Here is a 24,310-nt window from a genome sequence, read left to right on the forward strand (position 1 = left end):
ATCTCCAAAGTGGCGAAGCCACGTGAGGACGAGGAGTGGCGACCGCCCCTCCCCTCGCCGGAAAACACAGCTGAAGCCGAGGTTTCGCCCCTCCCCTCACCAGAAAACCCAGCCCCTCCATCTCTGTTTTGGCACAGGTGAACTGGTTTTGCTGCTGCGTGCAGCAGCACTGGTTCTGTTTTTTCCTTTTAAATTAATAAAAATTTTAAAATCTGGCCCACATGTCCCAAAGTTAGCCCCTCCATGTCTTTCAAATTAGTGCCCTCTCCACGTGAAACTTTCAATGTTTGAAAAAAACCAAAAAAATATATATGTATAATGTATTGGGGGGACCGCATGTCCCTCATTCCTTCACTTAGTCAGCCCGCATGCTTTACCATTCCAAAATTCTCCCTTCCCAATCAGAGAGAGAGAGTGCAAAGCTTCTCCCAAAATCTCAGCAGCTTGAGCCTGCAGCCAACGCCCAACCCCAACGAAACGGAAAATAAATCCCCATTGGCTGATTTCTGTTGGCTTTTTGCTGCTAACACTAGCCACTCCAGCCGCTAAGCCGACTTCTAGCCTTCAATTTCAAAGGTAAATTTTTTAATTCCTAAATTTATAATCCCTAACCCTAATTAATTATTTAATACGAATTTTGTTTAATTAATATAGAATCATATGGTAATGCACTAGTATGGTTATTGATTATTGATTATTGATATGATTCTATGATTATTGATTGATATGAAATTATGAAATTATTTTTTAGGGTGAAAATTAAAATTTGAATTTTTGATTAGTTGTATTCATATGATTAGTTGAATGAATTTTTTATTTATTTAATAATTTATATGCTTACTGGTATTGATTAATTGAATTGTTGGTTGGGTTATTATGCATATTAGTATAGACTATAGGATTAAGAGTCTAAGATTTTTTTTTCTTTCCATTTTACAGTTACGTAATGGAACGGTACTATAAGAAACAATGCTTAAATCCTCCTTCAAATATTCCAAGTAGTCATCCGCCTGGAAAATCAAGGCGTAAAGCTCCAAGACTCACAAACTTCCATTACTATCGTGTGGACCTCTATTTTCAAGTCCTTGATACACAATTAAAGGAATTGAATGATCGCTTCAATGAGGTAAACACCGAGTTGCTTCTTTGTATGGCATGTTTGAGTCCGGTGAATAATTTTGCATCTTTTGACAAAGCAAAAATTGTTCGTCTAGCTCAACTTTATCCTCAAGATTTTGATCGTATGGACCTCATGAATCCTCCAATTCAACTTGACAATTACATTCACGATATGAAGATGCATAGTGAGTTTTCATCACTGAGAGGAATTGGTGATCTTGCAAAGGAGTTGGTGGACTGGGAGGTGTGCAAGCTATATATTAGTGTATAAGCTTCTTACATTGGCTTTGGTGTTACCGGTTGCAACCGCTTCGGTGGAGAGAGCTTTTTCTGCTATGAAGATTGTGAAAACACCATTGCGTAACAAAATGGGAGATCAATGGTTGAGTGATAGCATGCTTGTTTACATAGAGAGAGATGTATTTGCTTTTATTGATAATGAGCCTATTATGCGACGTTTTCATGGTATGAAACGTCGTCGGCAACAATTGTAACTTTTGAACCTTGCACTCTTTTAACTTCGCCCCTCCCCCCGTCAATTCCTGGCTTCGCCACTGTCTCCAACCTAAAAATCAAATATGAGACCCGTATTCTTATATGTGGTCAAAAAAGGTGGTGGGTTTGAATATTTTGATTTTCTTCTCCAATGCAAAGACTTATATTCTTAGACTTATATTCCTAAAATTTGAGTTTTTTCAATTGGAGGAGAAACTGTTGGATTCAAAACTCAAATTGGAGCTTTGACAATTTAGGTATGTGCATTAGAAGTGGTTGGACTAAAAACTCTATCATGTTTTTTTTTTTTTTGAGTACATCGATATTTTTACACTAAGGGGAGAGGGAGCTCGGCAAGCCACATAATGGGTGGCCTAATTAGGTCTCATTTTGACTCAAAACTCAAATATACTTTTTAAGCCTCATACGCCTTGGAGATGTTTTGTCTTATATGTGGACTCAAATTTTAGACTTATTTCTTATATTTGGGTCCAAAAAAAGTTATGGGTTTAAGTATTTTGATTTTCTCCTCCAATGCAAAGACTTATATTTTTAGACTCATAATCCTAGATTATGAGTTATAAGATTTGAGTCTTGCATTGGAGGAGAAAATATTGGATTCAAAACTCAAGACACAAACTCAATATTTTTTATTTTTTGGTTAATGACATGTTTTCTTGTTGACATAGGCTCCACCTTGAACTCAAATCTCATATTGAAATTCAAATTTGGGTCTTACTTTAGCTCAAAACTCAAATATAAATTTTAGGTCTGATGTGCATTGGAGATGTTTTACTTTATATTTAAACTCAAATATGAGAAAAGCTAAACACTTGATGATAACAGAAAAGCAAGCAAAGTAAGCAAAATGGTAACCTTAGGCTAGCCCTAGCTTTGATGTCTATGACGGTCCAGTCCAGGATTTCGATTAGATTTTTTGGTTCAAGCTGTCACTCAGTACTACTGTCTGATGGTATTTCTCTTCACTTGGAAGTAAAAGGTCTTACATTCGAATCTCATGGATGGTGAATTCGATACCAAATTAAGCTACTTATTGTGTGACTTAACCGAACTACTTCTCCTTATTGTAAAAATATATTGACGTACCAAAAAAAATTTGATTTTCTTGTTCAAGCTAATATTTAGTTTCATATTTGAGGCCCAGCCCATTTCTTAACCAAAATAAAAGAATTTCTAATTTTTTTAAATGATTTGTACGCACAGTATTTTTTTTTTTTTTCATTATTTCCAATCATTAATCTAGGGAGATCAAGTTTTGAAACTAAGTTTTGTTAACCAAATTATGTGCTTGTTGATAATTAGATTATTACTTAAGTGTTTATTAACTTGCTTATTTCCTAATGCAACACATCATTTAGTTTGTAGATTTAGTAAACATAGCATTACCCATTGAATAATCAATAAATAATCAAGGGTCATAATTAAGAAAATGTGTGTAGAAAATAAATATATATAATATCTAGGCTTGAGATTCAAGGACACATGCTTTTGAAACATATTTTGACACCCATTTTTCTAGGGTCCGCTTGTATTGTATTTCCATGATCCGAACCCTTTATAGTTTAGTACATCATTCATAGATCATTTTTGCAAAAAAAATTAGAAAAAATTTAGTCCAATGGTCATATGGTTCCGAATTTGGGTAATTTTTGTTGGAAGTATGCCCACAAAGCCACTCATTTGATGTAATAGCTTTTGGAATACTTATTGTATTAAACTATTATATGTTTAATAAAGGGCAAAGCTTATTGTTAATCACTATTTGTTGTATCATGTGTTTAAGCAATAAGGGAATCCAAGGAATGTATTTGATCTAAGAGATAAGAGATTTAAGTAAGTTAGATTAACGAGACCTTTCTCTTATGTTCATTCCTAAAACGTTCCTAGCCATAGGATTGCCAATTGGGCATTGACAATCCGCTAAGGTTAGTATGTGTTATGTCAACTCAAGCGTGAGTATGACTAGTCTCAAGTCATTTAGTGTTGGACACTAAGACAAACACATAGGTGCTCGAAAGAGTAATCGAGTACACTGAACAACGATCAAAAGAGAGTTCGAACATACATGTCATGTAAGAACTCGTTAGTTGCAATATGCAAAGTAGTCCTTTGACCTGAGACATCATAGATGTCTAATGGTTAGGTCCTTGATCTTTGATCATGTCAAAGGCATTCCATCGAAAGTGTCCATGACATTGTTGGGGTCAAGCTATCTAGTCATGTAGGCATATGAATGCACAACAAGGGATCTCTAACCTTCCATGGTGGAAGGAGAATACTCTAAGATATGATTCGGGAGTCTTTGGCCAAAGCATACGAATATGACTTAGGAAGTATGTTCCAAATCATATTCAATTGAATCATATAAAGAAGTATCACATTGGATAGTTGACATGAAACAAACTATCACTCAAACAATGTGATTAAGAGTATTGTATTAGAGAAGGACCGTATTGCATTGTAATTGTAATTGGATAGGTTCTCCAACCACTTCTACTTAGCTTGGGTAGCCATGACATACTGCTAGGTGTCACTCATGGTTTGTGGAAGCCCTGAAGATTAGCAAACACTAATCTTCAACAAAGGGAGAATTGAAATGTTGTTTCAATTCACAATCGATCGTTAAGAGTAACAATCGCCCACTGCCTCGCTAATTGGAACCTAATGGATCGTACACCGAGTAAGGATGAAAGTGAAGAAACATAAATGAGATGGATAAGCAATTAAATGGTTTAATTGAGAATGGTCAAGATTAATTAATTAGTTAATTAATTTTACGAAAGGTTCGTATTGGGTTTTTAAGTTAGTTTTGGGCTTCGGGGTCCAAAAGGGTTTGGTCCACTAGGCCCATTATGTTTACGTTGTATGACAACTAAAACAAATATGGGCAAATAGCCCAATCACTTAAGACGGCCGGCCATAGCAAGGGTAGTGGGAATTTTGCTTAATTGCAAGTTTGCCACTCACCTAAGAAAAGAGATATAAAAGCATCTTTATAGCTTTTACCTCATTAGGGTTTTCTTGAGACAAAGATGAGAAACACTTTCTCTCTTTTTCTCTAAAAGAGGCCAGCCACTTAGGGAAGAGATAGCTAGCAATCTTTTCTTCTCTAAGTCATCAATTTCATCTTCACACCTCATCCTTGGTGTGGAGACTTAGAGACACCAAATCTTTGGTGTTTTTGGAGATCCTTTCCACACATCCTCAAGGAGCAAAGGAGCATCATAAGGAAGAAAATCACAAGGAAGATCCAAGGAGCTAGGAGGTGACTTGAAGACCCTCCACTTGGGTGAATCCCTTGTGTAAACAAGGATGAGCTTCAAGGGTAATGAATCTCTAAATCCTTCCTTCTCTTTAATGTTGTTAAAGAGTCTCATGGTTCACTATTCACTAGGCTTTGAAAGTCATGGGTTTTAGAATTGTTTTTGAATGCATGCCTACTTTAATTTGTTAATAGTTTGCCTATGTGTTCAAATATTCTCACATGTTCTTAGCGAGGACAAAAGTTTTCCTTCAAGTGGTATCAAGAGCCTAGGTCTAGTTTATGGTGAATCCTTTTGGGTTTTGTGTTTTTCATGGTTTGTGATTTAAATGTTGTAAATGTTACAAGCTTTGTTCTTGCTTTTGAATATAAATTTTGCTTGAAAATTTAGCATCTCAAATGTTGTAGATGTAGTTCATATAAGCATGAATATTGGAACTAAAATTCGGTGCCATGTATGTGGGGAGATTCGGCCAAATCCAAAGGGTGGATTTTCGGGTTCATGTTTGTCTTGTTAAAAGAGTTTTAAAGTGACTTTTGGAACCCCTAAGTACCCTAGGATGTTAACTCTCTTTTGTGTAGTGAAAATTTGAGTTTTATTTAGTGAAAACACTCATGGAGCTCTTATGAGTTTTCATGTGTGTCTTCAATGTTCTTGATGTTCTTACCAAGAACAAAAAGTTTTGGTGTTTTGATTCAATATGTTTGTTGCTTTGAATAAAGTTTTGGTTTATTATTGATAGATGATGGATGATTGGTGATGGATGATTTATGCTTTTATTGTTTGACAAAACATTTTTCTTACAACCCATCCTAATCAACTTTTCCTCACCTACCAATCCACTTGCACCAAACACTTTCAAATTTTGAATTTTTCACCAAAAACCTTTCCCCCCCCCCTCCTTTTTCACTACCAAAACCGGCCACCCCTTAGTGGGGGTACTTTTGGGGCTTTCATGCAATTACATAAAGTTTTGATACTTCTGTGTATTTGCACTTTGACCCAAAAGTTTGCGTTTTTACGTTAAGGCCCAAAAACGCTAAAGGACAAATTGTTTTGCTCCTTTAATGAAGTTTTTATTATTGTTGAATTTTTTGGGTTCTAGTTGTAATTACATGAAGTTGTGGACTCTTATGTTTTTACAAAGTGACCCCAAAAGTTTATGTTTTAAATTTATGGCCCAATAGTTGTGGTCATTGTTTTTCGGCCCAAAAGATGATGAGAACAAAATGGTTTTGTCTCTTGAATGAGAATTGGATTTTCATTTCATTTAGTTCCATTTAAATCAATTATATGAATCCGAAAACCAATTGTTTAAGTTGCTTTCTTAGTTAATATGATTGATTAAGAAAAGGATGATTATGAACCAAAGGCCTTGATAATTGAGCTATGTGATTGGCCGCTTTACATTATGAATGCTTGGGTTAAGTAGTTTAGATTTGAATGTAATTTGATTAGTTCAAATTTGTTGTAAATGGACATAAGTCCATCTAATGTGTTGTAAAAGGGCATAAGTCTTTCTCTTTATTTCAAGTATTCCTATTTGTTTATTTGTATGCAAATTGGAATAGTTGGGTCCAACGCCCAATAAGAAATAACGGTTTAATTAGATTAAACGCGTAACTAAAATCAACAACTACCTACCTTAGACCCAAGGTCCAACACAAGGCTCGTGTTGGATCAAATCAAACGGTTCATAATCATCCTAAGACCTAATATGACTATATAGTCCATATGAGGATGCAATGCATTTGTTAGTAGTTCCATATAGTCTCGCTTGTTTCATCGAAATAGTGGGAGTATTATATACTACTAATTCATATTAACTTGGACCAATGGTTGTGATAGGCCCAAGTTCTTTTAATAAGATTAAAATAAAATTGATGTAGCCCAACACTACTCCCTCAACCAAACGAATATTAAGTTGATAAGCGAGAGATGCTTTGAACATCTCTTCAGAGGCCTTCCACCATGGTGGGCTCCAATCGTTTGTGACTCCTACATCGGCTTCACCCTATCATGGGGAAGTTCAAAGTATGCGCTTACATTCAGGAGGAGTCCATATGTACATACATGATGTGGTGAGGTAGGCAACGAGGATGGCCGACATCATATCATTGTGAGGCTATTCTTGAACCCCATGGTGGGAATAACTTAACTAAGTGCAATGGTGCCAACATCATATCATTGTGAGGCATCATTCTCTATAGGCCAAATTAGATGGGTAATTACAAGAGTTGTAAATGATTAAAGTGTTATTCTCTCATCATTATTTTTGCTAACCAACATTGTATCATCGTGAGGTGGGCTTGGTAATGGTGAGCCTTTCATACCCCGCTAAGAGTTCAACATAACTCTCGAATTCCATTGAGGGATGTGGAATTTGCCAAAAATAGTGGGTGGTACTATTTGATTTAAGACCCAATCAAGTAGTTTTAAAATCAACAATCTAATACGATTTCTGTTATGTTATGTAGTTAATGACATGCCTAAAATTACACCCACCATTATACTTAACAAAAGAGGCCTTAGGAGCCAACGTTTCCTTGCTTGGTATCGCCACATTGAGAATGTCTCAAAGGTGAAAGACATATTGTATGTGCTTAAGCAATCCCCTCCTCATGTACCTCCTACGAAACTAGCTTCAAAGGAGGAGTGTCAAAATTATGATAGACACTGTGAGGATGACTTACAAGCCAAATTCTTAATCCTCACTTCACTTAGCGAGGAGCTTATGAAGCTACATAAGCACATGGACACTTCTTGTGCCATGATTGAAATTTTGCATAAGATGCATGACATTGAGACTAGTAATGTACGATTCTCAAATGTTTGTAGTCTATTGAATGCCAAAATGGCAAAGGGGACATCGGTTCATAAACATGGACAAAAGATGGAAATGATCTTTCAAGATCTTGAGAGTTTAGGAACTTCCATCGATGGGAAAATGGCCCAAGACTTTTTCCTTGCATCTCTCTCGGATGATTTCACTAAGTTTATTGTAAACTATAAAGTGAATAGATTTGATCATACTTTTACCGAGATGATTGACATGTACTGTAAGTTTGAACAAGGTTTCAAAAAGGACAGTGGAAGTGAGAATTCAATCACAAGGAAAAGGTTACATAAGAAGAAGGCAATAAAATCCAAAGGAACATGCTTTTATTATGGAAAGGATGAACGTTGGAAGAAGAAATACAGGGTGCGCATTGCGAGCCTTATGACACGAACTTTAGAAGTGACTATTTCTGTCATAGAGAGTGCTTTTACAGTGAGCTCTAATTCCTAGATATTTGATTCAGGCGCTAGTCAACATATCTGCAATTCGTTGCAGGGACTAACAGGGAGCAGGATACTGAGCAATAGGGAGATGATTGTGCGAGTTGGGAACGGCACTAAGATCTCTGCAAAAGCAATAAGCACCTACATGCTTAAACTACCCTCTAGGGAAGTCCTGGAACTTAAAAATTGTTTATATTTTCCTTCATGTATAAAGAATTTGATTTCTATCTCTAAGCTTTTGCGAGATGGGCACTCAATATTGTTTGACAAAATGAGTTGCACTTTATACTTGAACGGTCGTATTATCTCTCATGGTAATATGATAGAGGAACTTTTTCACCTAGAGACAAGTAGTGGGATGCATTGTATTGAAAGCGGGAATACCTCAAAACCCAAAAGGGCTAGAGAAGAAGTTAACCAAGAAAAGATGTGGCATCTTAAACTTGGACATGTGAACCTTGATAAGATTCGCAAGATGTCGAAAGACGGATATTTCTGCCCATTAGGTAATGACCAAATGGGTACTTGTGAATGTTGCTTAAAAGGGAAGATGACAAAATCTCCATTCACTGGGAAAGGAGAGCGTGCCACTGAAATTCTAGGGTTAATCCACACTGACGTATGTGGACCTATGTCTACTACGTCGAGAAGAGGCTTCTCCTACTATATCACATTCACCGACGATCACTCTCGGTTTGGCTTTGTGTATCTTATGAAGTACAAGTCAGAATCCTTTGAAAGGTTTAAAGAATTCAAGAATGAAGTTGAGAAGCAAACTGGGAAACAGATAAAGATCCTAAGATTAGATCGAGGGGGAAAGTATCTAAGTAGCGAGTTCCTAGATTATCTCAAATAGTGGAATAATATCACAGTGGACTCCACCGGGAACTCCACAACTTAATGGAGTTTCTGAAAGGAGAAATTGAACCTTGATGAACATGGTTCGTTCTATGATGAGTTCCACCGATCTACCAGTAACATTCTGGGGATACGCTCTATATACAACAGCTTACTTGCTTAATAGAGTACCTTCCAAGTCAGTTTCACAGACGCCCTATGAGATATGGCACGGAAGAAAGCCAAGTCTTAATCACATTAAGATTTAGGGTTGTGAAGCATATGTCAAGAAGCTTGAAGCAATATCAGTTAGGTGCTATTTTGTAGGATATCCTAGAGAAACTATGGGATATGAGTTCTACCATCCTGACGACCAAAAAGTCTTTGTCGCCAGACCTGCTAAGTTTCTAGAGGACGAATTTGTTCTCAAAGGAACTATAAGTAAAACGATGGAAATTAATGAGATTAATGATGAACCACAAACAAGCACTCGACAAGTTGACAACCCTGTTCTTGAACCCCTAGCTCCACGTAGATCTGCAAGGGTTAGCAAGCCACCTAAGAGGTATGGCTTAGATAATGACTTTGGGGAATTGCACCTTCTAGGTGACAATGACACAAAGGAGGACCCTAGGGACTACACTGAAGCAATGTCCAACATTGACTCAAAGAGATGGCAAGAGGCCATGAAATCTGAGATGGATTCCATGTATCAAAATCAGGTCTGGACTCTTGTAAACCCTCCAGAAGGTATAGTACATGTTGGAAACAAATGGGTCTTCAAGAGGAAGCTAGGCGCTGATGGGAATGTGGAGACTTATAAGGCTAGACTAGTAGCCAAGGGTTATAAGCAACGAGAAGGGATTGACTATGAAGAAACCTTCTCTCCTGTAGCCATGATTAAGTCCATTTGGATTTTGCTTGCTATAGCTGCGTACCATGATTATGAGATATGGCAAATGGACGTGAAGACGGCCTTTCTGAATGGCTACCTAGAGGAAGAGCTCTATATGACTCAACCCGAAGGTTTCGTGTCCAAGTCTGAAAGGACTAAGGTATGCAAGCTTCAGAGGTCCATTTATGGACTTAAGCAAGCCTCCAAGAGCTGGAACATTCGTTTTGATACTGAAATCAAATCGTTTGGTTTTTCTCAAAACGAAAACGACAATTGTGTTTATCAAAAGGTCGTTGGGGATGCAGTTGTATTCCTAGTGTTATATGTAGATGACATATTACTATTCGGGAATGACACTGCAGTACTTTCTTCTGTAAAAATGTCGTTGTCCAAAACCTTCCACATGAAAGATTTAGGAGATGCATCTTATGTACTTGGGATAAAGCTCTATCATGATAGATCCAGAAAATTAATCGGATTATCCCAATCTATGTACATAGATAAGGTGCTAAGTAGGTTCCAGATGAAACAATCTAAGAAAGGTCTTCTTCCTGTGAGACATGGAATTCACCTTTCTAAGTCCATGGGACCTAAGACTCCTGAAGAGATACGGTAGATGAGTGATATTCCTTATGCTTCCGCCATAGGAAGTCTCATGTATGCCATGATATGCACAAGGCCTGATATCGCATATTCTATGAGCATTACTAGTCGATATCAATCTAACCCAGGATCAAAACACTGGGTAGCTGTCAAGACGGTCCTTAAGTACTTAAGAAGAACTAAGGACATGTTCCTCGTTTATGGAGGAGCAACAGAGTTGCGAGTGGAAGCCTATATAGATGCAAATTTCCAATCTGACGTCGATGATAGAAGTTCCAACTCCGGATATGTATTCACTCTAAATGGTAGGGTTGTTAGCTGGAAAAGCAAGAAACAAGATGTAATTGCTGATTCCACAACGGAGGCAGAATATGTCGCTGCAGCTGAAGCCGGCAAAGAAGCGTTCTGGATGAAGAAGTTCATTACTGAACTTGGAGTGGTTCCAACCATTACATCACCAGTAACTTTGTACTGTGATAATAGTGGGGTGATAGCTCAAGCCAAGGAACCCAGGGCTCATAAAAAAACAAGCATTTTGACAGGCGCTTTAATATCATTAGAAGATATGCTGCCGAGGGGAAAGTCAACATCCTCAAGGTTGCCTCAGCCGATAACGTAGCAGATCCACTGACAAAGCCAATGTCTCAAATCCAACTTGACCGCCATATGGAAAAGATGGGTATTAGATACATGGGAAGGTGGCTTTGAGTGCAAGTGGGAGATTGTTGGAAGTATGCCCACAAAGCCACTCATTTGATGTAATAGCTTTTGGAATACTTATTGTATTAAATTATTATATGTTTAATAAAGGGCAAAGCTTATTGTTAATCACTATTTATTGTATCATGTGTTTAAGCAATAAGGGAATCCAAGGAATGTATTTGATCTAAGAGATAAGAGATTTAAGTAAGTTAGATTAACGAGACATTTCTCTTATGTTCATTCCTAAAAAGTTCATAGCCATAGGATTGCCAATTGGGCATTGACAATCTGCTAAGGTTAGTATGTGTTATGTCAACTCAAGCGTGAGTATGACTAATCTCAAGTCATTTAGTGTTGGACACTAAGACGAACACATAGGTGCTCGAAAGAGTAATCGAGTACACTGAACAACGATAAAAAGATAGTTCGAACATACATGTCATGTAAGAACTCGTTAGTTGCAATATGCAAAGTAGTCATTTGACCTGAGACATCATAGATATCTAATGGTTAGGTCCTTGATCTTTGATCATGTCAAAGGCATTCCATCAAGAGTGTCCATGGCATTGTTGGGGTCAAGCTATCTAGTCATGTAGGCATATGAATGCACAACAAGGGATCTCTAACCTTCCATGGTGGAAGGAGAATACTCTAAGATATGATTCGGGAGTCTTTGGCCAAAGCATACGAATATGACTTAGGAAGTATGTTCCAAATCATATTCAATTGAATCATATAAATAAGTATCACATTGGATAGTAGACATGAAACAAACTATCACTCAAACAATGTGATTAAGAGTATTGTATTAGAGAATGACCATATTGCATTGTAATTGTAACTGGATAGGTTCTCCAACCACTTCTACTTAGCTTGGGTAGCCATGACATACTGCTAGGTTTCACTCATGGTTTGTGGAAGCCCTGAAGATTAGCAAACACTAATCTTCAACAAAGGGAGAATTGAAATGTTGTTTCAATTCACAATCGATCATTAAGAGTAACAATCGCCCACTGCCTCGCTAATTGGAGCCTAATGGATCATACACCAAGTAAGGATGAAAGTGAAGAAATATAAATGATCTTTGAGGTAAGACATAATGTAACAGCCCATCCCTGAAAGTTATGGTTTTATAATTTTAATTTGTAAAATTACGAAAATACCCTAGCGACAAAGCATGTTTTTCGAGGACGTATGTGATTCTCGTATATTTTGTCATGTTTCTTGACATATTTGGATAGAGCTCGATCTTACGGACGCGTAGGTACACGTAAAAGTGAAATTGGAGTTATGGTAAAAGTTTTGTTGAGTTACAAACCTGAAAGTATTTGGAATGAATCACTATTTTAATTATCTTACACTATATTTTATTATTATTACAAAAAATGATTTTATTGATATATGTGTGTAGCTGGTGGAAGGGGGGATGAAGAGATTGGGTAGAGCTGCCTAATCGGATGAGAGAAGTGGAGAGGGCTGCTGCCCTATCAAGAAGAAGGAGATGAGGATTGGACGAATGGGAGAGAAAGGAAAGGAGAGAAAATGAGAGAAGGGGGTGCGGCCTGACCCGTGAGTGGGCGACCCGACCCGATCGGGTTTTCTTGCCATTTTCGACGAATTTTAGCCCTTTTTTCCGGCAAATCACTTCAAACCACCATTTTGAAACCCTCCATGACCTTCCCTCTCCCTATTACACCCCAAAAATCATGAAATTTGGCCTTGAATTTGGGAAAACCGCACAGGTGGGTGCGATGAATCCATGTCTTCGATTCCCCCAATTCTGAAGTGATTCCATCCAATTAATACCACCATTAGACTCCTCTTGAGGTCTGGAACAAAGCCCATTCATTGATTGGTGCGTCTGATTTGTTTTAGAGACGAATCAAGAACATCCAAAACAAGGGTTTCCGGTGGTTCGTGGCCAGTTTGAGGTGTTTTCCGGCCAAATTGGCCTTGGCCGCAGATATAAAGGTTGCTCTACTCTTTGAGATCTTCATTTCTGTAATTTTTGAGAATTTTTAAAAATAGTTGAGTTTTTTGAATAAGCCGGGACTGCCGACCGCCGCCCATGGCGGCTGGTGCGGCGGCGCACAGCCAAGGAGTCGACATTGTGTTTTTATACGAATTTCGTTATTCTAATTATGTTTTTGAGACCTAACTGCTGTGGTTTGAACATTAGTATGATTGTAGTAGATGTTGGATTAAATGAAGATATTCGGTTTTGGTTTGAATTTTAGAAATGCAAACTACGAATGGCTTGATCCCTATTTAGGGTACGTAGGCAGTCTAACGAGACGTTAGATGCAGTCATACAATAAGTGAGATTAAATAATCGAGACAAAAGCCTTATTTGGGGAATTGAGCAAAGTGAAGGACATTGGTGGAAAGTGTGAGATTTAACCTTCCGTTTTGGTGGTTAAATTTTGGTCATAAATCAATGTGTGAGGAATCGAGAAATTGAAGTGAAAAATAGTAAGTAATGATAGTTAATTAAACTAGTGTTTAGTTGGGTTTATCACCGATAATTATTCCCTGAAGTAATAGTTCGAGAGTGGGGCGTTACAGCTTATGCGTTTTATGCCATATTATATATATATATATTGATATGATATTAACTAGCACTCAAATTAACCCTCTTTTTATCAATTGTAGTAAGTATGTAAGTAGGGATCGTTCTAGGCCGGGGATTAGGAGGGATTGCTACATCACTTGAAAACTGACTCAAAAACGTAAAAACAAAGTTTAAAACACTAAACTAGACTCAAATAATGTAAAACTATAACTTAAAACACCAAAACAAACCAAAAGACTCAAAATAACACAAAAACACTCAAAACTGCCTTAAAACCACTTTCTGGGTAGTTTTGAACTCTAAACAAGATTTTGACGAAAATAGGTTTTAACTTGACTCAAAACACTTAAAAACACAAACTAACACACTCTCTAACTAATTTGACACTTGAAAACAAAGGGGGATTTGTTTTTTACGAAATTGAAAACAAAACATAAACTTGTAAATCAAAACAGATTTTAAAACGAATTTGGTGAAAGTGAATGGATAGAAAGCTAGCTAAGGGGTTCATCTCCACACATGTTATACTTGCATTCAAAACGATTTCCAATTGCTTTTCAATAACCCATGAATTCTCAACGCCCCAAGTTAATTAGGTCCGCTTAAATTAACCTTCAGATTTTCCTAACGTTATTGAATTGGATGATTGCATACGACAACCCAAAGCATTCCCCACAAGTCCCCTACATGATTGCATAATAGAGATACAAGCAAGAATCATTAAGTTCTATGAAAACCATAAGCATTGACGAAGCACTTGTTACTATGATTGCATGAAACTTATGCCAAGAATTTACTTAACGCGATTGAGATCATCAACCTTTACTACTTATGAATATAAGTCCATAACGATTAGGTGAAATTTCCTTATATCCTAGCATCAAATTCATGCATGCAAATTAAGTGTCGACCCTCAACCAACATACACAAATCAGTTTTAATTCTTGTAGATAAGTAAATTGAATTCACAACTTATGAAACGCAATTAGAAGTAATCAAATCATATAGCAAGCATAAACATGGTTTCGAATCCCCCCTAGCCAAGGGGGGTTTAGTTCCTCATACTCGCAAAGCAAAGATACATAAATTTAGAAATTAAAATCCAAAGAAAGAAAACACCTAGAACGCTCCAACTTGGCAGCAAGCGCATCCAAGAATTCTCCTTCCTCCTTGCTACGGCAGAGAACTTTAGAACAGGTTTTGGGTGGTATTTATGGTGTAGAATGGATGGGGAATGGTATGGAAAGGTGTAGGGTTGATGGGTGGTGCGGCTAGGGATGATTTTGGGCATAAAATATGGAATATGGTGGTGGAAAGGTGCGGCAAAGAGAGCCTCTTTGTTTCTGACGTGAATCATGTATATGGGAGGTGATATATCCGGCCAAAAGGGTTTAATGAGTATATATAGGCACTTCAAAACCCTAGCAATCAGATTAGGGTTTCTAGAAGCCCAAATCCACCAGAAATTAGGTTAAAACAATCAGATTTTTAGTGGGAATAAGGCCTAAGGTGCGGCTAGGGTTAGGGTTTAGAGATGGGCCTTCTAGAATGCCTTGCAAGGCAAGGAAATCAGATATTCTAGATGCCTAGGTGCGGCTAGGGTTAGGGTCCACAAGGAATTAGGGTTTAGGTCATCTAAAAGCCCAAAGCCAAGAATAGAAACTCTCGAAAATGGAAACCTCCAAGAATAGAAACTTCCAACTTTAGAAACTTTGGTTTCCAAATCTGAATTCTTTGTTCTTCACTTTCATTTCTTCATTTCTTAAGCTCCTTTGACCTTCAAACTCGTCCATTCCTTGTGCTCCATTAGCATACACTCCATTCCAGCTCAATTTTGCTCTAAAATGCTCCATTTTGCACTTCTTTGCATACTTCGTCTCTAAACCTGAAATTGCACGAAAATGACTTTAAACACTAAAATAACTAAAGAAAAACAACATAAATGCTTAAGAACAAGCCAACTAAGTCGCATAAATATGCTCCTATCATATATATATATATGGAAATGTTATGATATGGTTGAATTTCATATTGCATTATGCCATATCCATAGGTATATTACCTGCACATAATTATTGTGAATGCTTTGAAGTGCGAAGGTGAACGCAGGACGCACAGGTAAGTTCAGGTGAGTTTATGGTATTGTTGAAATGATTGAGTTATGGCATGACTACATTTATGTTTTAAGCAAATCCGACATTGTCATACAGGTTGCCTATGAGTAGTATATGCCATATTAGATGCATTTATAGTTCATAAATCTACACCCCGGTGTTAGTGCTCTGCCCAAGGACAGGACCTAGCATTCACGTGATCGTTCACCTCCCGCACCACACGCTCACCTTGGATCCAAGGTAGGTGCCATTAATTTGAAATTAATATGGTAAAATAGTAGGTGGGTCATGTTGTACACATTGTAACATTGAAAATGCGAAGCTTGGTCTTGCTGGAATGCTGGGTTGCGACAAGTTTATCAATATACAATAAAAATATAGAATGCTATAGACATCAATTTATTTGTAAAAAGCAACGATGTGCTAATTAATAATATTATATGGCAAATGTCATGAAGAAATAAAAATATGGGATTGCAAGTGATAGATTGTTTTGATGAATATGATAATCTCTTTAGTATAGATTAAAGTAGTATTGTCGTTTGTGATACAAAAAAAAAAAAAACAATGCTTGGCTATTTAGGATGAGTAAGAACTTCTACTCAAGACTCTTTGTGTTCAAATCATAAAACTTTGTGCTAATGATCAAAGCCGTCCATATTATAAATCATTCTATAAAGATCATCTCTGCAAATAATGAACTAAAAATAAGGTCGTTTATTCAGTGTATTCCAACAAATATGTAACCGGTTCGTAATACTTTTACAAATTCCGTTCATCTGTTGTATAGTTCGATGACTAAATGACCTCAGCTTTAATTGATTTTTTGTAGAGGCGATATTTATAGAATGATTTATAATATGAACGATTCTGATTATAAGTATGAAGTTCTATGAATCGGCGAACAATTTTGAGAAAGAACTCCAACTCATTCTTTGAGTAGCCAATATTATTTTAAGAAAAATATAGAATACCCAACTAGCATTTTTCCTCACTCATATCATATAAGAAGTTCACTTTTTCCCCAATAAAGGACAAAGTAAAGAAATCAATTGGAACCCATTTGCACCCCAAAATTCACGGATATATAAAAAACCCTAAAGAGAAAAGAGTAAACCACCGAAAGTCTTCAACACTCATTTCAGCACTACTCATATCATATACATCACTCATTTATATAGCTATCACTTGGTTGGTCCAAATTACACAACAACAGAAACCAGTCAGAGAGAAGACTCATCAGAACCACAAGAAAGAACCCTAATTCCTCACACACACAAACATGCAGCCGGGTAATCATCAAAGCCAAGAACTCTACCGATTTCTTGCCCAAAACGGCTTAATCAGCGTGAATAATGATCATCAGTTGTCAGCTATGCAGAGCTTTTGCAGCTCTTCTTCTAATAATTATAGTTATTACCCTTTGGAGTTGTCTGGGGTTAGTACTGAACATGACGCCTCGCCTCAGGATAGAGCCCTTGCTGCTCTCAAGAATCACAAGGAGGCCGAGAAAAGAAGGAGAGAGCGAATCAACTCCCACCTGGATAAGCTTCGAGGCCTTCTTCCTTGCAATTCCAAGGTACCTATCTATATACATACTCGATTATTATCAAATTTGTTGTTCTTATTTTTGTGGTAATATTTATCAAATTTGTTTTTGCAAAGTTAACCGGTTATAATATTGTTGTTGTTTAATTTACTATTGGTTTCGCTTTGAAGTTTGAAATTTTGAGCTTTGACGCCTCCTAGTTTACTTTTCTTTTCCGCTAGATCGATCATTTTTCACTTCCACAATCATTTTTTTCTCTTTGTTGACTACTGTTTTGTTGGTGAGAACCAAAAAAGTTGGCGAGAAAAGAGACTACTACTGGACCTGGAATCCTACTTTATGTTACTTTTGACCAAGGAAGCATAGATTTTACATTCATTGACTTAATGTACAGTTTTCTTTTTGTACTAATTAATTTAGATATTAATTAATTCATTCTTACGTACTCAATACCAACAAGAATCCTATGAATTTATGGTCACGAATTGCTTTTACAAATTACAATTGAGAATCTAAGTCTGGGATATATTCAGTCTTTTGAAGCTTTTGATTGTTCAAATTGTAAGTACGGTGGCACATTCCGTTTCTGAAAAAGAAAAAGGGATCAATATGGTGTTGTAGTCAGACTCTGGTCTTTAGGGTAAATGCTTATCTGGGAAAGTTGCTGAGCTTTTCACAACTAGGGTTTCTTATCTTTCTTCTTCCTCCTTTAATTTTTTTTTTTATTTTAAACAAAATTTTCAGACAGACAAAGCCTCCCTGTTGGCCAAGGTGGTCCAGAGAGTAAAAGAGCTGAAACAACAAACGTCAGAGATCGCAGAGCTCGAGACCTTCCCTTCTGAAACTGATGAAATCACTGTACTTTCTTCTAATGATTATACAAACGACGGAAGAATTGTTTTCAAGGCCTCTTTGTGCTGCGAGGACCGCTCCGACCTCCTACCTGACCTAATTGAAATTCTAAAATCCCTCCATTTGAAGACAATCAAAGCTGAAATTGCCACTCTTGGGGGAAGAATTCGCAACGTGCTTATTGTTGCCGCAGATAAAGATCACACGATTGAATCAGTCAACTTCTTGCAGAATGCGTTGAAGTCATTACTTGAACGCTCCAACTCTAGTGAAAGATCGAAAAGAAGACGCGTATTAGACGGCACAATAGTCCTATAATTAGTAGTAGTACTTATTCCTAATTTCAATATAAACTTTGGCTACTATTCTATATATGTATTTTCTTATATATATATATATATATATATATATATATATATGTAATATTATTTGGAATTAGTTGTGTGGGTTTGTTTTTAATTAATTCCCATGAGAAACATCGATGGGAAATGAAAGTAATCAACGGGGTTCAATTTGTTGATTTAGGGTTTTGGATTTTGAAAGTACCGCTTTTGCAATGCATGCATGTGATATTTGTATTCATGTAAGTTTGCAGAAATATATTTGATGAATTATAAGAATCTGACGAGTTTATGATCATGAAGTAGATAGATATTAGTGCACCTAATGTTGAATACAATGCTTATTGCGAACAACTTATATGCACATGCATATTGGTATTGCAGTATTGCAGTGTCCCGTGTTAATAGTACAATACTAAATAGAAAAAAAAAAAAAAAAAAAAAAAAAAAACTTACACATCATTGTATTGTTAGCATGGAACACAATGATACCAGTATATGCGTGACATGTAAGTCTTTCGGTAAGATATATAAATGCTTATGTAAGTCTACAAGCTCAAAATTGGAAATTACATACGTAAAACAATTATATACATTTGACTAGAGTATTAGCTAGCTGTCTCTGCTGCATGTATATGAGAGCTAGCTGAGCTCCTCTGAAATCTGGATTCTGACCTTATATAAACTGATTCTCAAGAAAGCATGTAAGGGGTTGTGAAATTTTTGGTACATATATATGGATTTCAATGAGAGATGATATGTTGACACTGAGAAAGAGTAAACATTCTCACACCAACCAAGGAGGACCTTTCACTAGTACAAAAAACAGTTTGCGCGACGCATGTACCTTCGTCGCGCAAAGTCAAAAAACGTTGCTTGATAATTAGCCCAACGACATCTTCATCGTGCACAAACCGTCGTGCAAAGTCTGCAAAAACAGGGCTTGCACAATGAAAAGATAACATGTGTCGTGCAAAAGGCCTTTACGCGACAACAGTACCTGTGTCGGCAAAGTCCTTTTGCCCGACGACAGCACTTGCGTCACGCAAAAGGCCTTTGCGCGACGAGAGAACCTGTGTCGCGCAAAGTCTTTTTTTTCTTTTTCTTTTTTGGCAAAAATACTTTTTATTTATTTTTTTATAAATATTATAATAAATTATAAACAATAATTAATAAACCAAGAAAAAATATTTAATTATAAAATATATGAAAATTTACACACAAGATGTTCGAACATAAAAGTAAAAACTACAAGAAGCAGTACAAATAAACAAGCCGAATTGGAACCAGCGATATAAATAAAAAGCTTACAAGTGAACAAACTAAAACTCTAGAGAGCAGGGAACCCAAGTAACTCCTCTTATTTTCCAGCAAAATTTTAGCTGCTCCTTGTCATAACTTCTTCACCAAGAGATCGTCACCATGTTCTGGCTCTTCGACCAATCTAAGAGTAGGCGCATGGCGGTACTTGGGAGAAAGCGAGAAGGGGAAGTTGGATACTATGAGTTCAACCATGGCAAAGTTCTGTCCGAGACACACTCAAGGACCAACTCCGAATGGCATGTACAGGTGTGGAAGCTTGCAAGCGCCTGTGATCCCATTCGCAAACCTGTTGGGGTTGAATGCATACGAATCTGGTCCCCATAATTCCGGATCAGTGTGCAATGTTATCACCATTATCCAAACATTGATAACCTTTGGAACCTGAATGTCCCCGAACTTCATGTCCTTGAAATCCTCCCTTGACACCACACTAACCGGGGGATATAGGCGCAATGATTCATGAATCACCATTGTTAGCTGCACACATCATTCAAACAGTCAAGTTTATGGTAACTGATACGTGCAACCCAAAAATTTAAATGTAAATGAGATTAAAGACTGGGCGTTGTATACTACTATGCAAGACTTTCTTGAGATTATCTCAAAACATGTAGTTTTCGAACATGGAAAATTCTAGACGTTGATCATGTAAAACGTATATCTTAATCAGGGAGTTATATTGTACTATGTCTTAATAATAAAACATGGGTAGTGCTATTCACACACCCTTTTTCACCTCCCACACACGTTTATTAAGATCGTATACCTGTTTCATGTTGCGAACCATTTTGGCATCTGGAATGTGGCCCTGGCAAACTTGAAGGGCCTCTGCTCTCACATGTTCTTGCCATTCTTGGTTTGAAGCCAACAGCATGAGGCACCATGTGGCTGAAACTGCTGTGGTTTCATACCCGGTATGTTCTTGCAGTTATCAACGATGAAGCGGTCTGTTTTTTTTTTCCATTCAAATTAAAAGTTAAAAAGTAATAGGTAAAGTAGAAAAAATCTGGAAACCATTTTAGGAGTAGTGTGATGAGAAAAATAAATGGTGCAAACAAATGCATCCAATCCCCTAATAGAACGACACCTCAATAGTTGGAACACACCTCACGACTAGCAAAGTAGTCGAAAGATGATTTACCAATACCAGAAAAATATTATGCATAAGTACAAAATTCATAACCCGAACAATCACGAAACCTAGCAATGTAATGTAGGAAGAAAATATAACAAAATGTCACATAATTGGATATGAAGCACGAGGATGGATTAGTCGGGAGATAGAACGACGATTGGAATAAATATTTTCATCATAAAATTGAAATTCTGGAAAGCCCTTTCCAGTTACAACAGAAAAACCTCCAACTAAAACCCTAATTCTTCTTCTTCTTCTTCTCCTTCATTCTCTCTCCTCCTCCATCAAAACCCTCCCAAATCCTACATACAATTTGAACCCCTAATTTGAATTGCATTGATACATTGCTTAAAATTCACAAATTTGCACAAATCCTTATTCTTCTTCTTCGTCTTCTTCTTGTTCCAGACACCCAAAGCTAGTTAAATTCTAACCTTATGAATCCTACTACAAAGAAATTTCTTCAAACAAAAGAACTCCAACTCTCTCACCTCTCCCCTAAAACCACACAACCAACAACAACAAAAATAGCAAAACAGAGACATACACATATTTATATATACCAACAAAACACACCACCACCAGCCACCGACAACCGACGGAACTCGAACCGAATCGGGTTTTTCAACGCTGGTAGCCTTCTCTCCGACTCGAATTGCCGTGCCCTCCTCTCACAACACCATCAACATCTTAATATTCGATTTTCTAATTTAATTTTCCAAATTGAATCTAATTACAATACCAAAATCTTCAAATTAAGGGATTAAAGCGTGATTTTGACCTTAGAAAGAAGAAAAATTAAGAATTAAGAAAATATAGTTACCTGCTGTCTGGGTGCGGTCGAGAGGGATGGAAAGAAGATGAGGAGGAAGGCTACGGAAAAGAAAACAAAAGAGACGGAGTGAGAGAGAGAGGGCGAGATGAGCGAGAGGGAAGAGAGAGACCAAGTGTGAGACAGTGAAGAGAGACGTCTGTGAAAGCGTTTTTGCTATCTGGGAAATTTTTTTCCAAATTTGGGAAAATTTAAAAAAACCATCTATTTTTTACAGTTGCACCACCAAAATTTTAACAAATTGCGCGACGCAAGTACACATTATGACGACGTCATGCAAATAACCTTTGCGTGACGCATTTGTTGGTGCATCACACAAACAGTCTTTGCGTAACAAATTGGTTGGTGCGTCGCGCAACGACGTCATGCAAGTTATATATTTTTTTTTAAATATTATAAAATTTACTGAAAATGTGACTTTACTCCTTTCAAATTCATTTTTTATATAAAACATAATAATATATTTTTCTAACAAAAACCCGATCCGAACTACAATAATAAATTTAAAGGTAAATTACACTGTACCTCCTCAGGTTTGGAATCTATTATAATCGCATACAACATCTTCAAAACATTTCACTTTCATACCTCAACTACTATTTTATTTCAATATATTACATTCGTTACATTTTCCATCCATTAATCTTTTAAAAAACTAACTTGACTACCAAATATGTGCCACGTGGCAATTTTTTTTTTATTCATTTAAAAAATAGTATAATAATTTATCCTTAAAAAAATAAAAAATAAAAACCAAATTGAAACCCACCTCCACGCATCCCCCCCCCTGTGCAAACAAACCCAAAAATCTTCCCCCCTGACTTCTGCTGCTACAACCATTTCCACCCCAACCTGCTGCAAATGCAGAGCCCAAACTCCATGGTTGCCCCTCCGCCCTCATTCTCCAACATCTCTCCTCCCCCACACTACCACCCAATTTGAGCTATGCCATAAAGCTCCAAGAAAGAGTCTGCCAGGCAGAACCTAGAGAGAGAGAGTTTCCCACTCTTTCATACTCCTCCTTCGATGGCCTCCACGACTGTCATTATCACAGCCAACCGCAACAACCAATCTTCCATCTTTTCAAACCCTAGCACAAAAGTTACAACATTTTTCCCAAATTTAATTATTGCAATTAAGCTTTCCCATTAATTTAATCATTATATAAAACCACATCACACCCAAAAACTGATGTAGTTGCACATGAAGTTCAAAGGTAAGAACCCTAATTATTTTCCCCAAATTACTCAAATCCCCATCTAGGTTCTACTCATTTTTCGATTCTGCAAACTAGGTTTTGCTTATTTTTCGATTTTCCTAATTTCCCCCCAAATTACTCAAATCATCATCGCCCACATCTCCCCTCTCTTCTATTTAAAGAAAACTTAAAAAAAAAAAAAAAAACCCATATCTTCCCACCTAGCCACCACCCCCATCACCACCGCAGAGCTCTCTCGTTTCCAGTTTTCAATACTGGAAATAATCAATTAAACCAAATTAAAATTTTTAAAATGAAAAACAAGATGTAAAAAGCAAAAAGTAGATCTGTAATTGCAGATCTTCAATTACAGCCTTCAACCTACCTTTCCACCTAACATCCTGTACACTTACCCTTTCCCTCTTTTCCTCCGATCTCAATGAGCTCCACCATCAAACGAATATGCAGCTGATCGTGCCATCGCTCACACTAGAGCCGCCAAAGACGAAGTCGTGGAGTCTAAGGACGAAGAGGACTCCAATCGGCGACGGCGATGGTGCTAAGAGGGTGAGAATCGAGGAGAAGAAGGCGAATTAGTCCGCGTTGAGGAGTGAGCGTAATAATGGCATGAACTCGCCAAAGCTGGTAAGAGGAGAGGGGCTTTAGGTTCGGGTCCGGAGAATAAGAAGGAGAAGGAGAAACCCCTGAGTTCTTATCAACACTCATCAAAAAGGAGATCGAGGAAGATTTGAAGAAAGATGCTCAGACGTTGAAGGGCGAGAGATGGAGTTGTTGAAGGGGAAAGGGTGGTCTGATGTCGACGAGGAAGGATTTCTGGGTTTGGATTTTTCTGGTTGTTCTTGTTTTTTTTTTTTTTTTTTTTAAAATAAGGTTAATATTATAATATTTTTAATGTATAAAAAATTATTCTTATTTGCCACGTAGTAGCCATATCAGCACAAATGTGGCAGCCATGTCAGCATTTAACATACCAATAGATGAAAAATCTAACGAATGTATTATTTTGAAATAAAATAGTACATGAGGTATGAAAGTAGAATGTTTTAAAGATGTTGTATGGGGTTATAATAAACCTCAAACCTGAGGGGTATTATGTAATTTACCCTAAATTTAAAACCACTTAATAAATATATATATCATTCAATTTCTTAAGTGT

At 37.0% G+C, this 24,310-nt stretch overlaps 2 protein-coding genes and 1 long non-coding RNA gene across 6 annotated transcripts; 2 read left to right on the plus strand and 1 right to left on the minus strand.

The window, feature by feature from the left end:
- The first annotated feature begins 365 nt into the window (after positions 1-365).
- LOC126600307 (uncharacterized) lies at positions 366-1,628 on the plus strand. Its single transcript, XR_007615414.1, has 2 exons — positions 366-576; positions 1,024-1,628. It is a non-coding gene; the product is annotated as an uncharacterized LOC126600307 (long non-coding RNA).
- A 15,349-nt stretch (positions 1,629-16,977) lies between these two features.
- On the plus strand, positions 16,978-18,924 carry LOC126598820 (transcription factor bHLH106-like). The gene is made up of 2 exons (XM_050265184.1): positions 16,978-17,482; positions 18,197-18,924. Exons 1-2 carry the CDS (start codon positions 17,186-17,188, stop codon positions 18,620-18,622), a joined length of 723 nt encoding a protein of 240 aa, XP_050121141.1. The 5' UTR covers positions 16,978-17,185; the 3' UTR covers positions 18,623-18,924.
- An 894-nt stretch (positions 18,925-19,818) lies between these two features.
- On the minus strand, positions 19,819-23,995 carry LOC126600731 (cytochrome P450 714C2-like). 4 transcript variants are annotated; one of them, XM_050267372.1, is made up of 4 exons: positions 23,519-23,995; positions 21,927-23,408; positions 20,735-20,915; positions 19,819-20,445 (listed from the first exon to the last, which is right to left on the minus strand). In XM_050267372.1, exons 3-4 carry the CDS (start codon positions 20,840-20,842, stop codon positions 20,185-20,187), a joined length of 369 nt encoding a protein of 122 aa, XP_050123329.1. In that variant the 5' UTR covers positions 20,843-20,915; positions 21,927-23,408; positions 23,519-23,995; the 3' UTR covers positions 19,819-20,184. The 4 variants fall into 4 exon arrangements, with proteins under 4 accessions (XP_050123329.1, XP_050123330.1, XP_050123331.1 ...); XM_050267373.1 differs by lacking the exon at positions 21,927-23,408 and having other exon boundaries at positions 23,547-23,995; XM_050267374.1 differs by lacking the exon at positions 21,927-23,408.
- Positions 23,996-24,310: the final 315 nt, after the last annotated feature.

Source organism: Malus sylvestris, chromosome 14, assembly GCF_916048215.2.
Source record: "Malus sylvestris chromosome 14, drMalSylv7.2, whole genome shotgun sequence".
In the NCBI taxonomy this organism is placed as follows: Eukaryota; Viridiplantae; Streptophyta; class Magnoliopsida; order Rosales; family Rosaceae; genus Malus; species Malus sylvestris.

Bases quoted from the DNA above. Each gene is read 5' to 3' on its own strand.
- LOC126600731 (XM_050267373.1), bottom strand. From the start codon at position 20,842: ATGCTGTTGGCTTCAAACCAAGAATGGCAAGAACATGTGAGAGCAGAG. The intron at 20,446-20,734 runs GTATACGATCTT...TGATGTGTGCAG, and splicing joins TGGTTCGCAACATGAAACAG to CTAACAATGGTGATTCATGA.
- LOC126598820 (XM_050265184.1), top strand. From the start codon at position 17,186: ATGCAGCCGGGTAATCATCAAAGCCAAGAACTCTACCGATTTCTTGCC. The intron at 17,483-18,196 runs GTACCTATCTAT...CAAAATTTTCAG, and splicing joins TTCTTCCTTGCAATTCCAAG to ACAGACAAAGCCTCCCTGTT.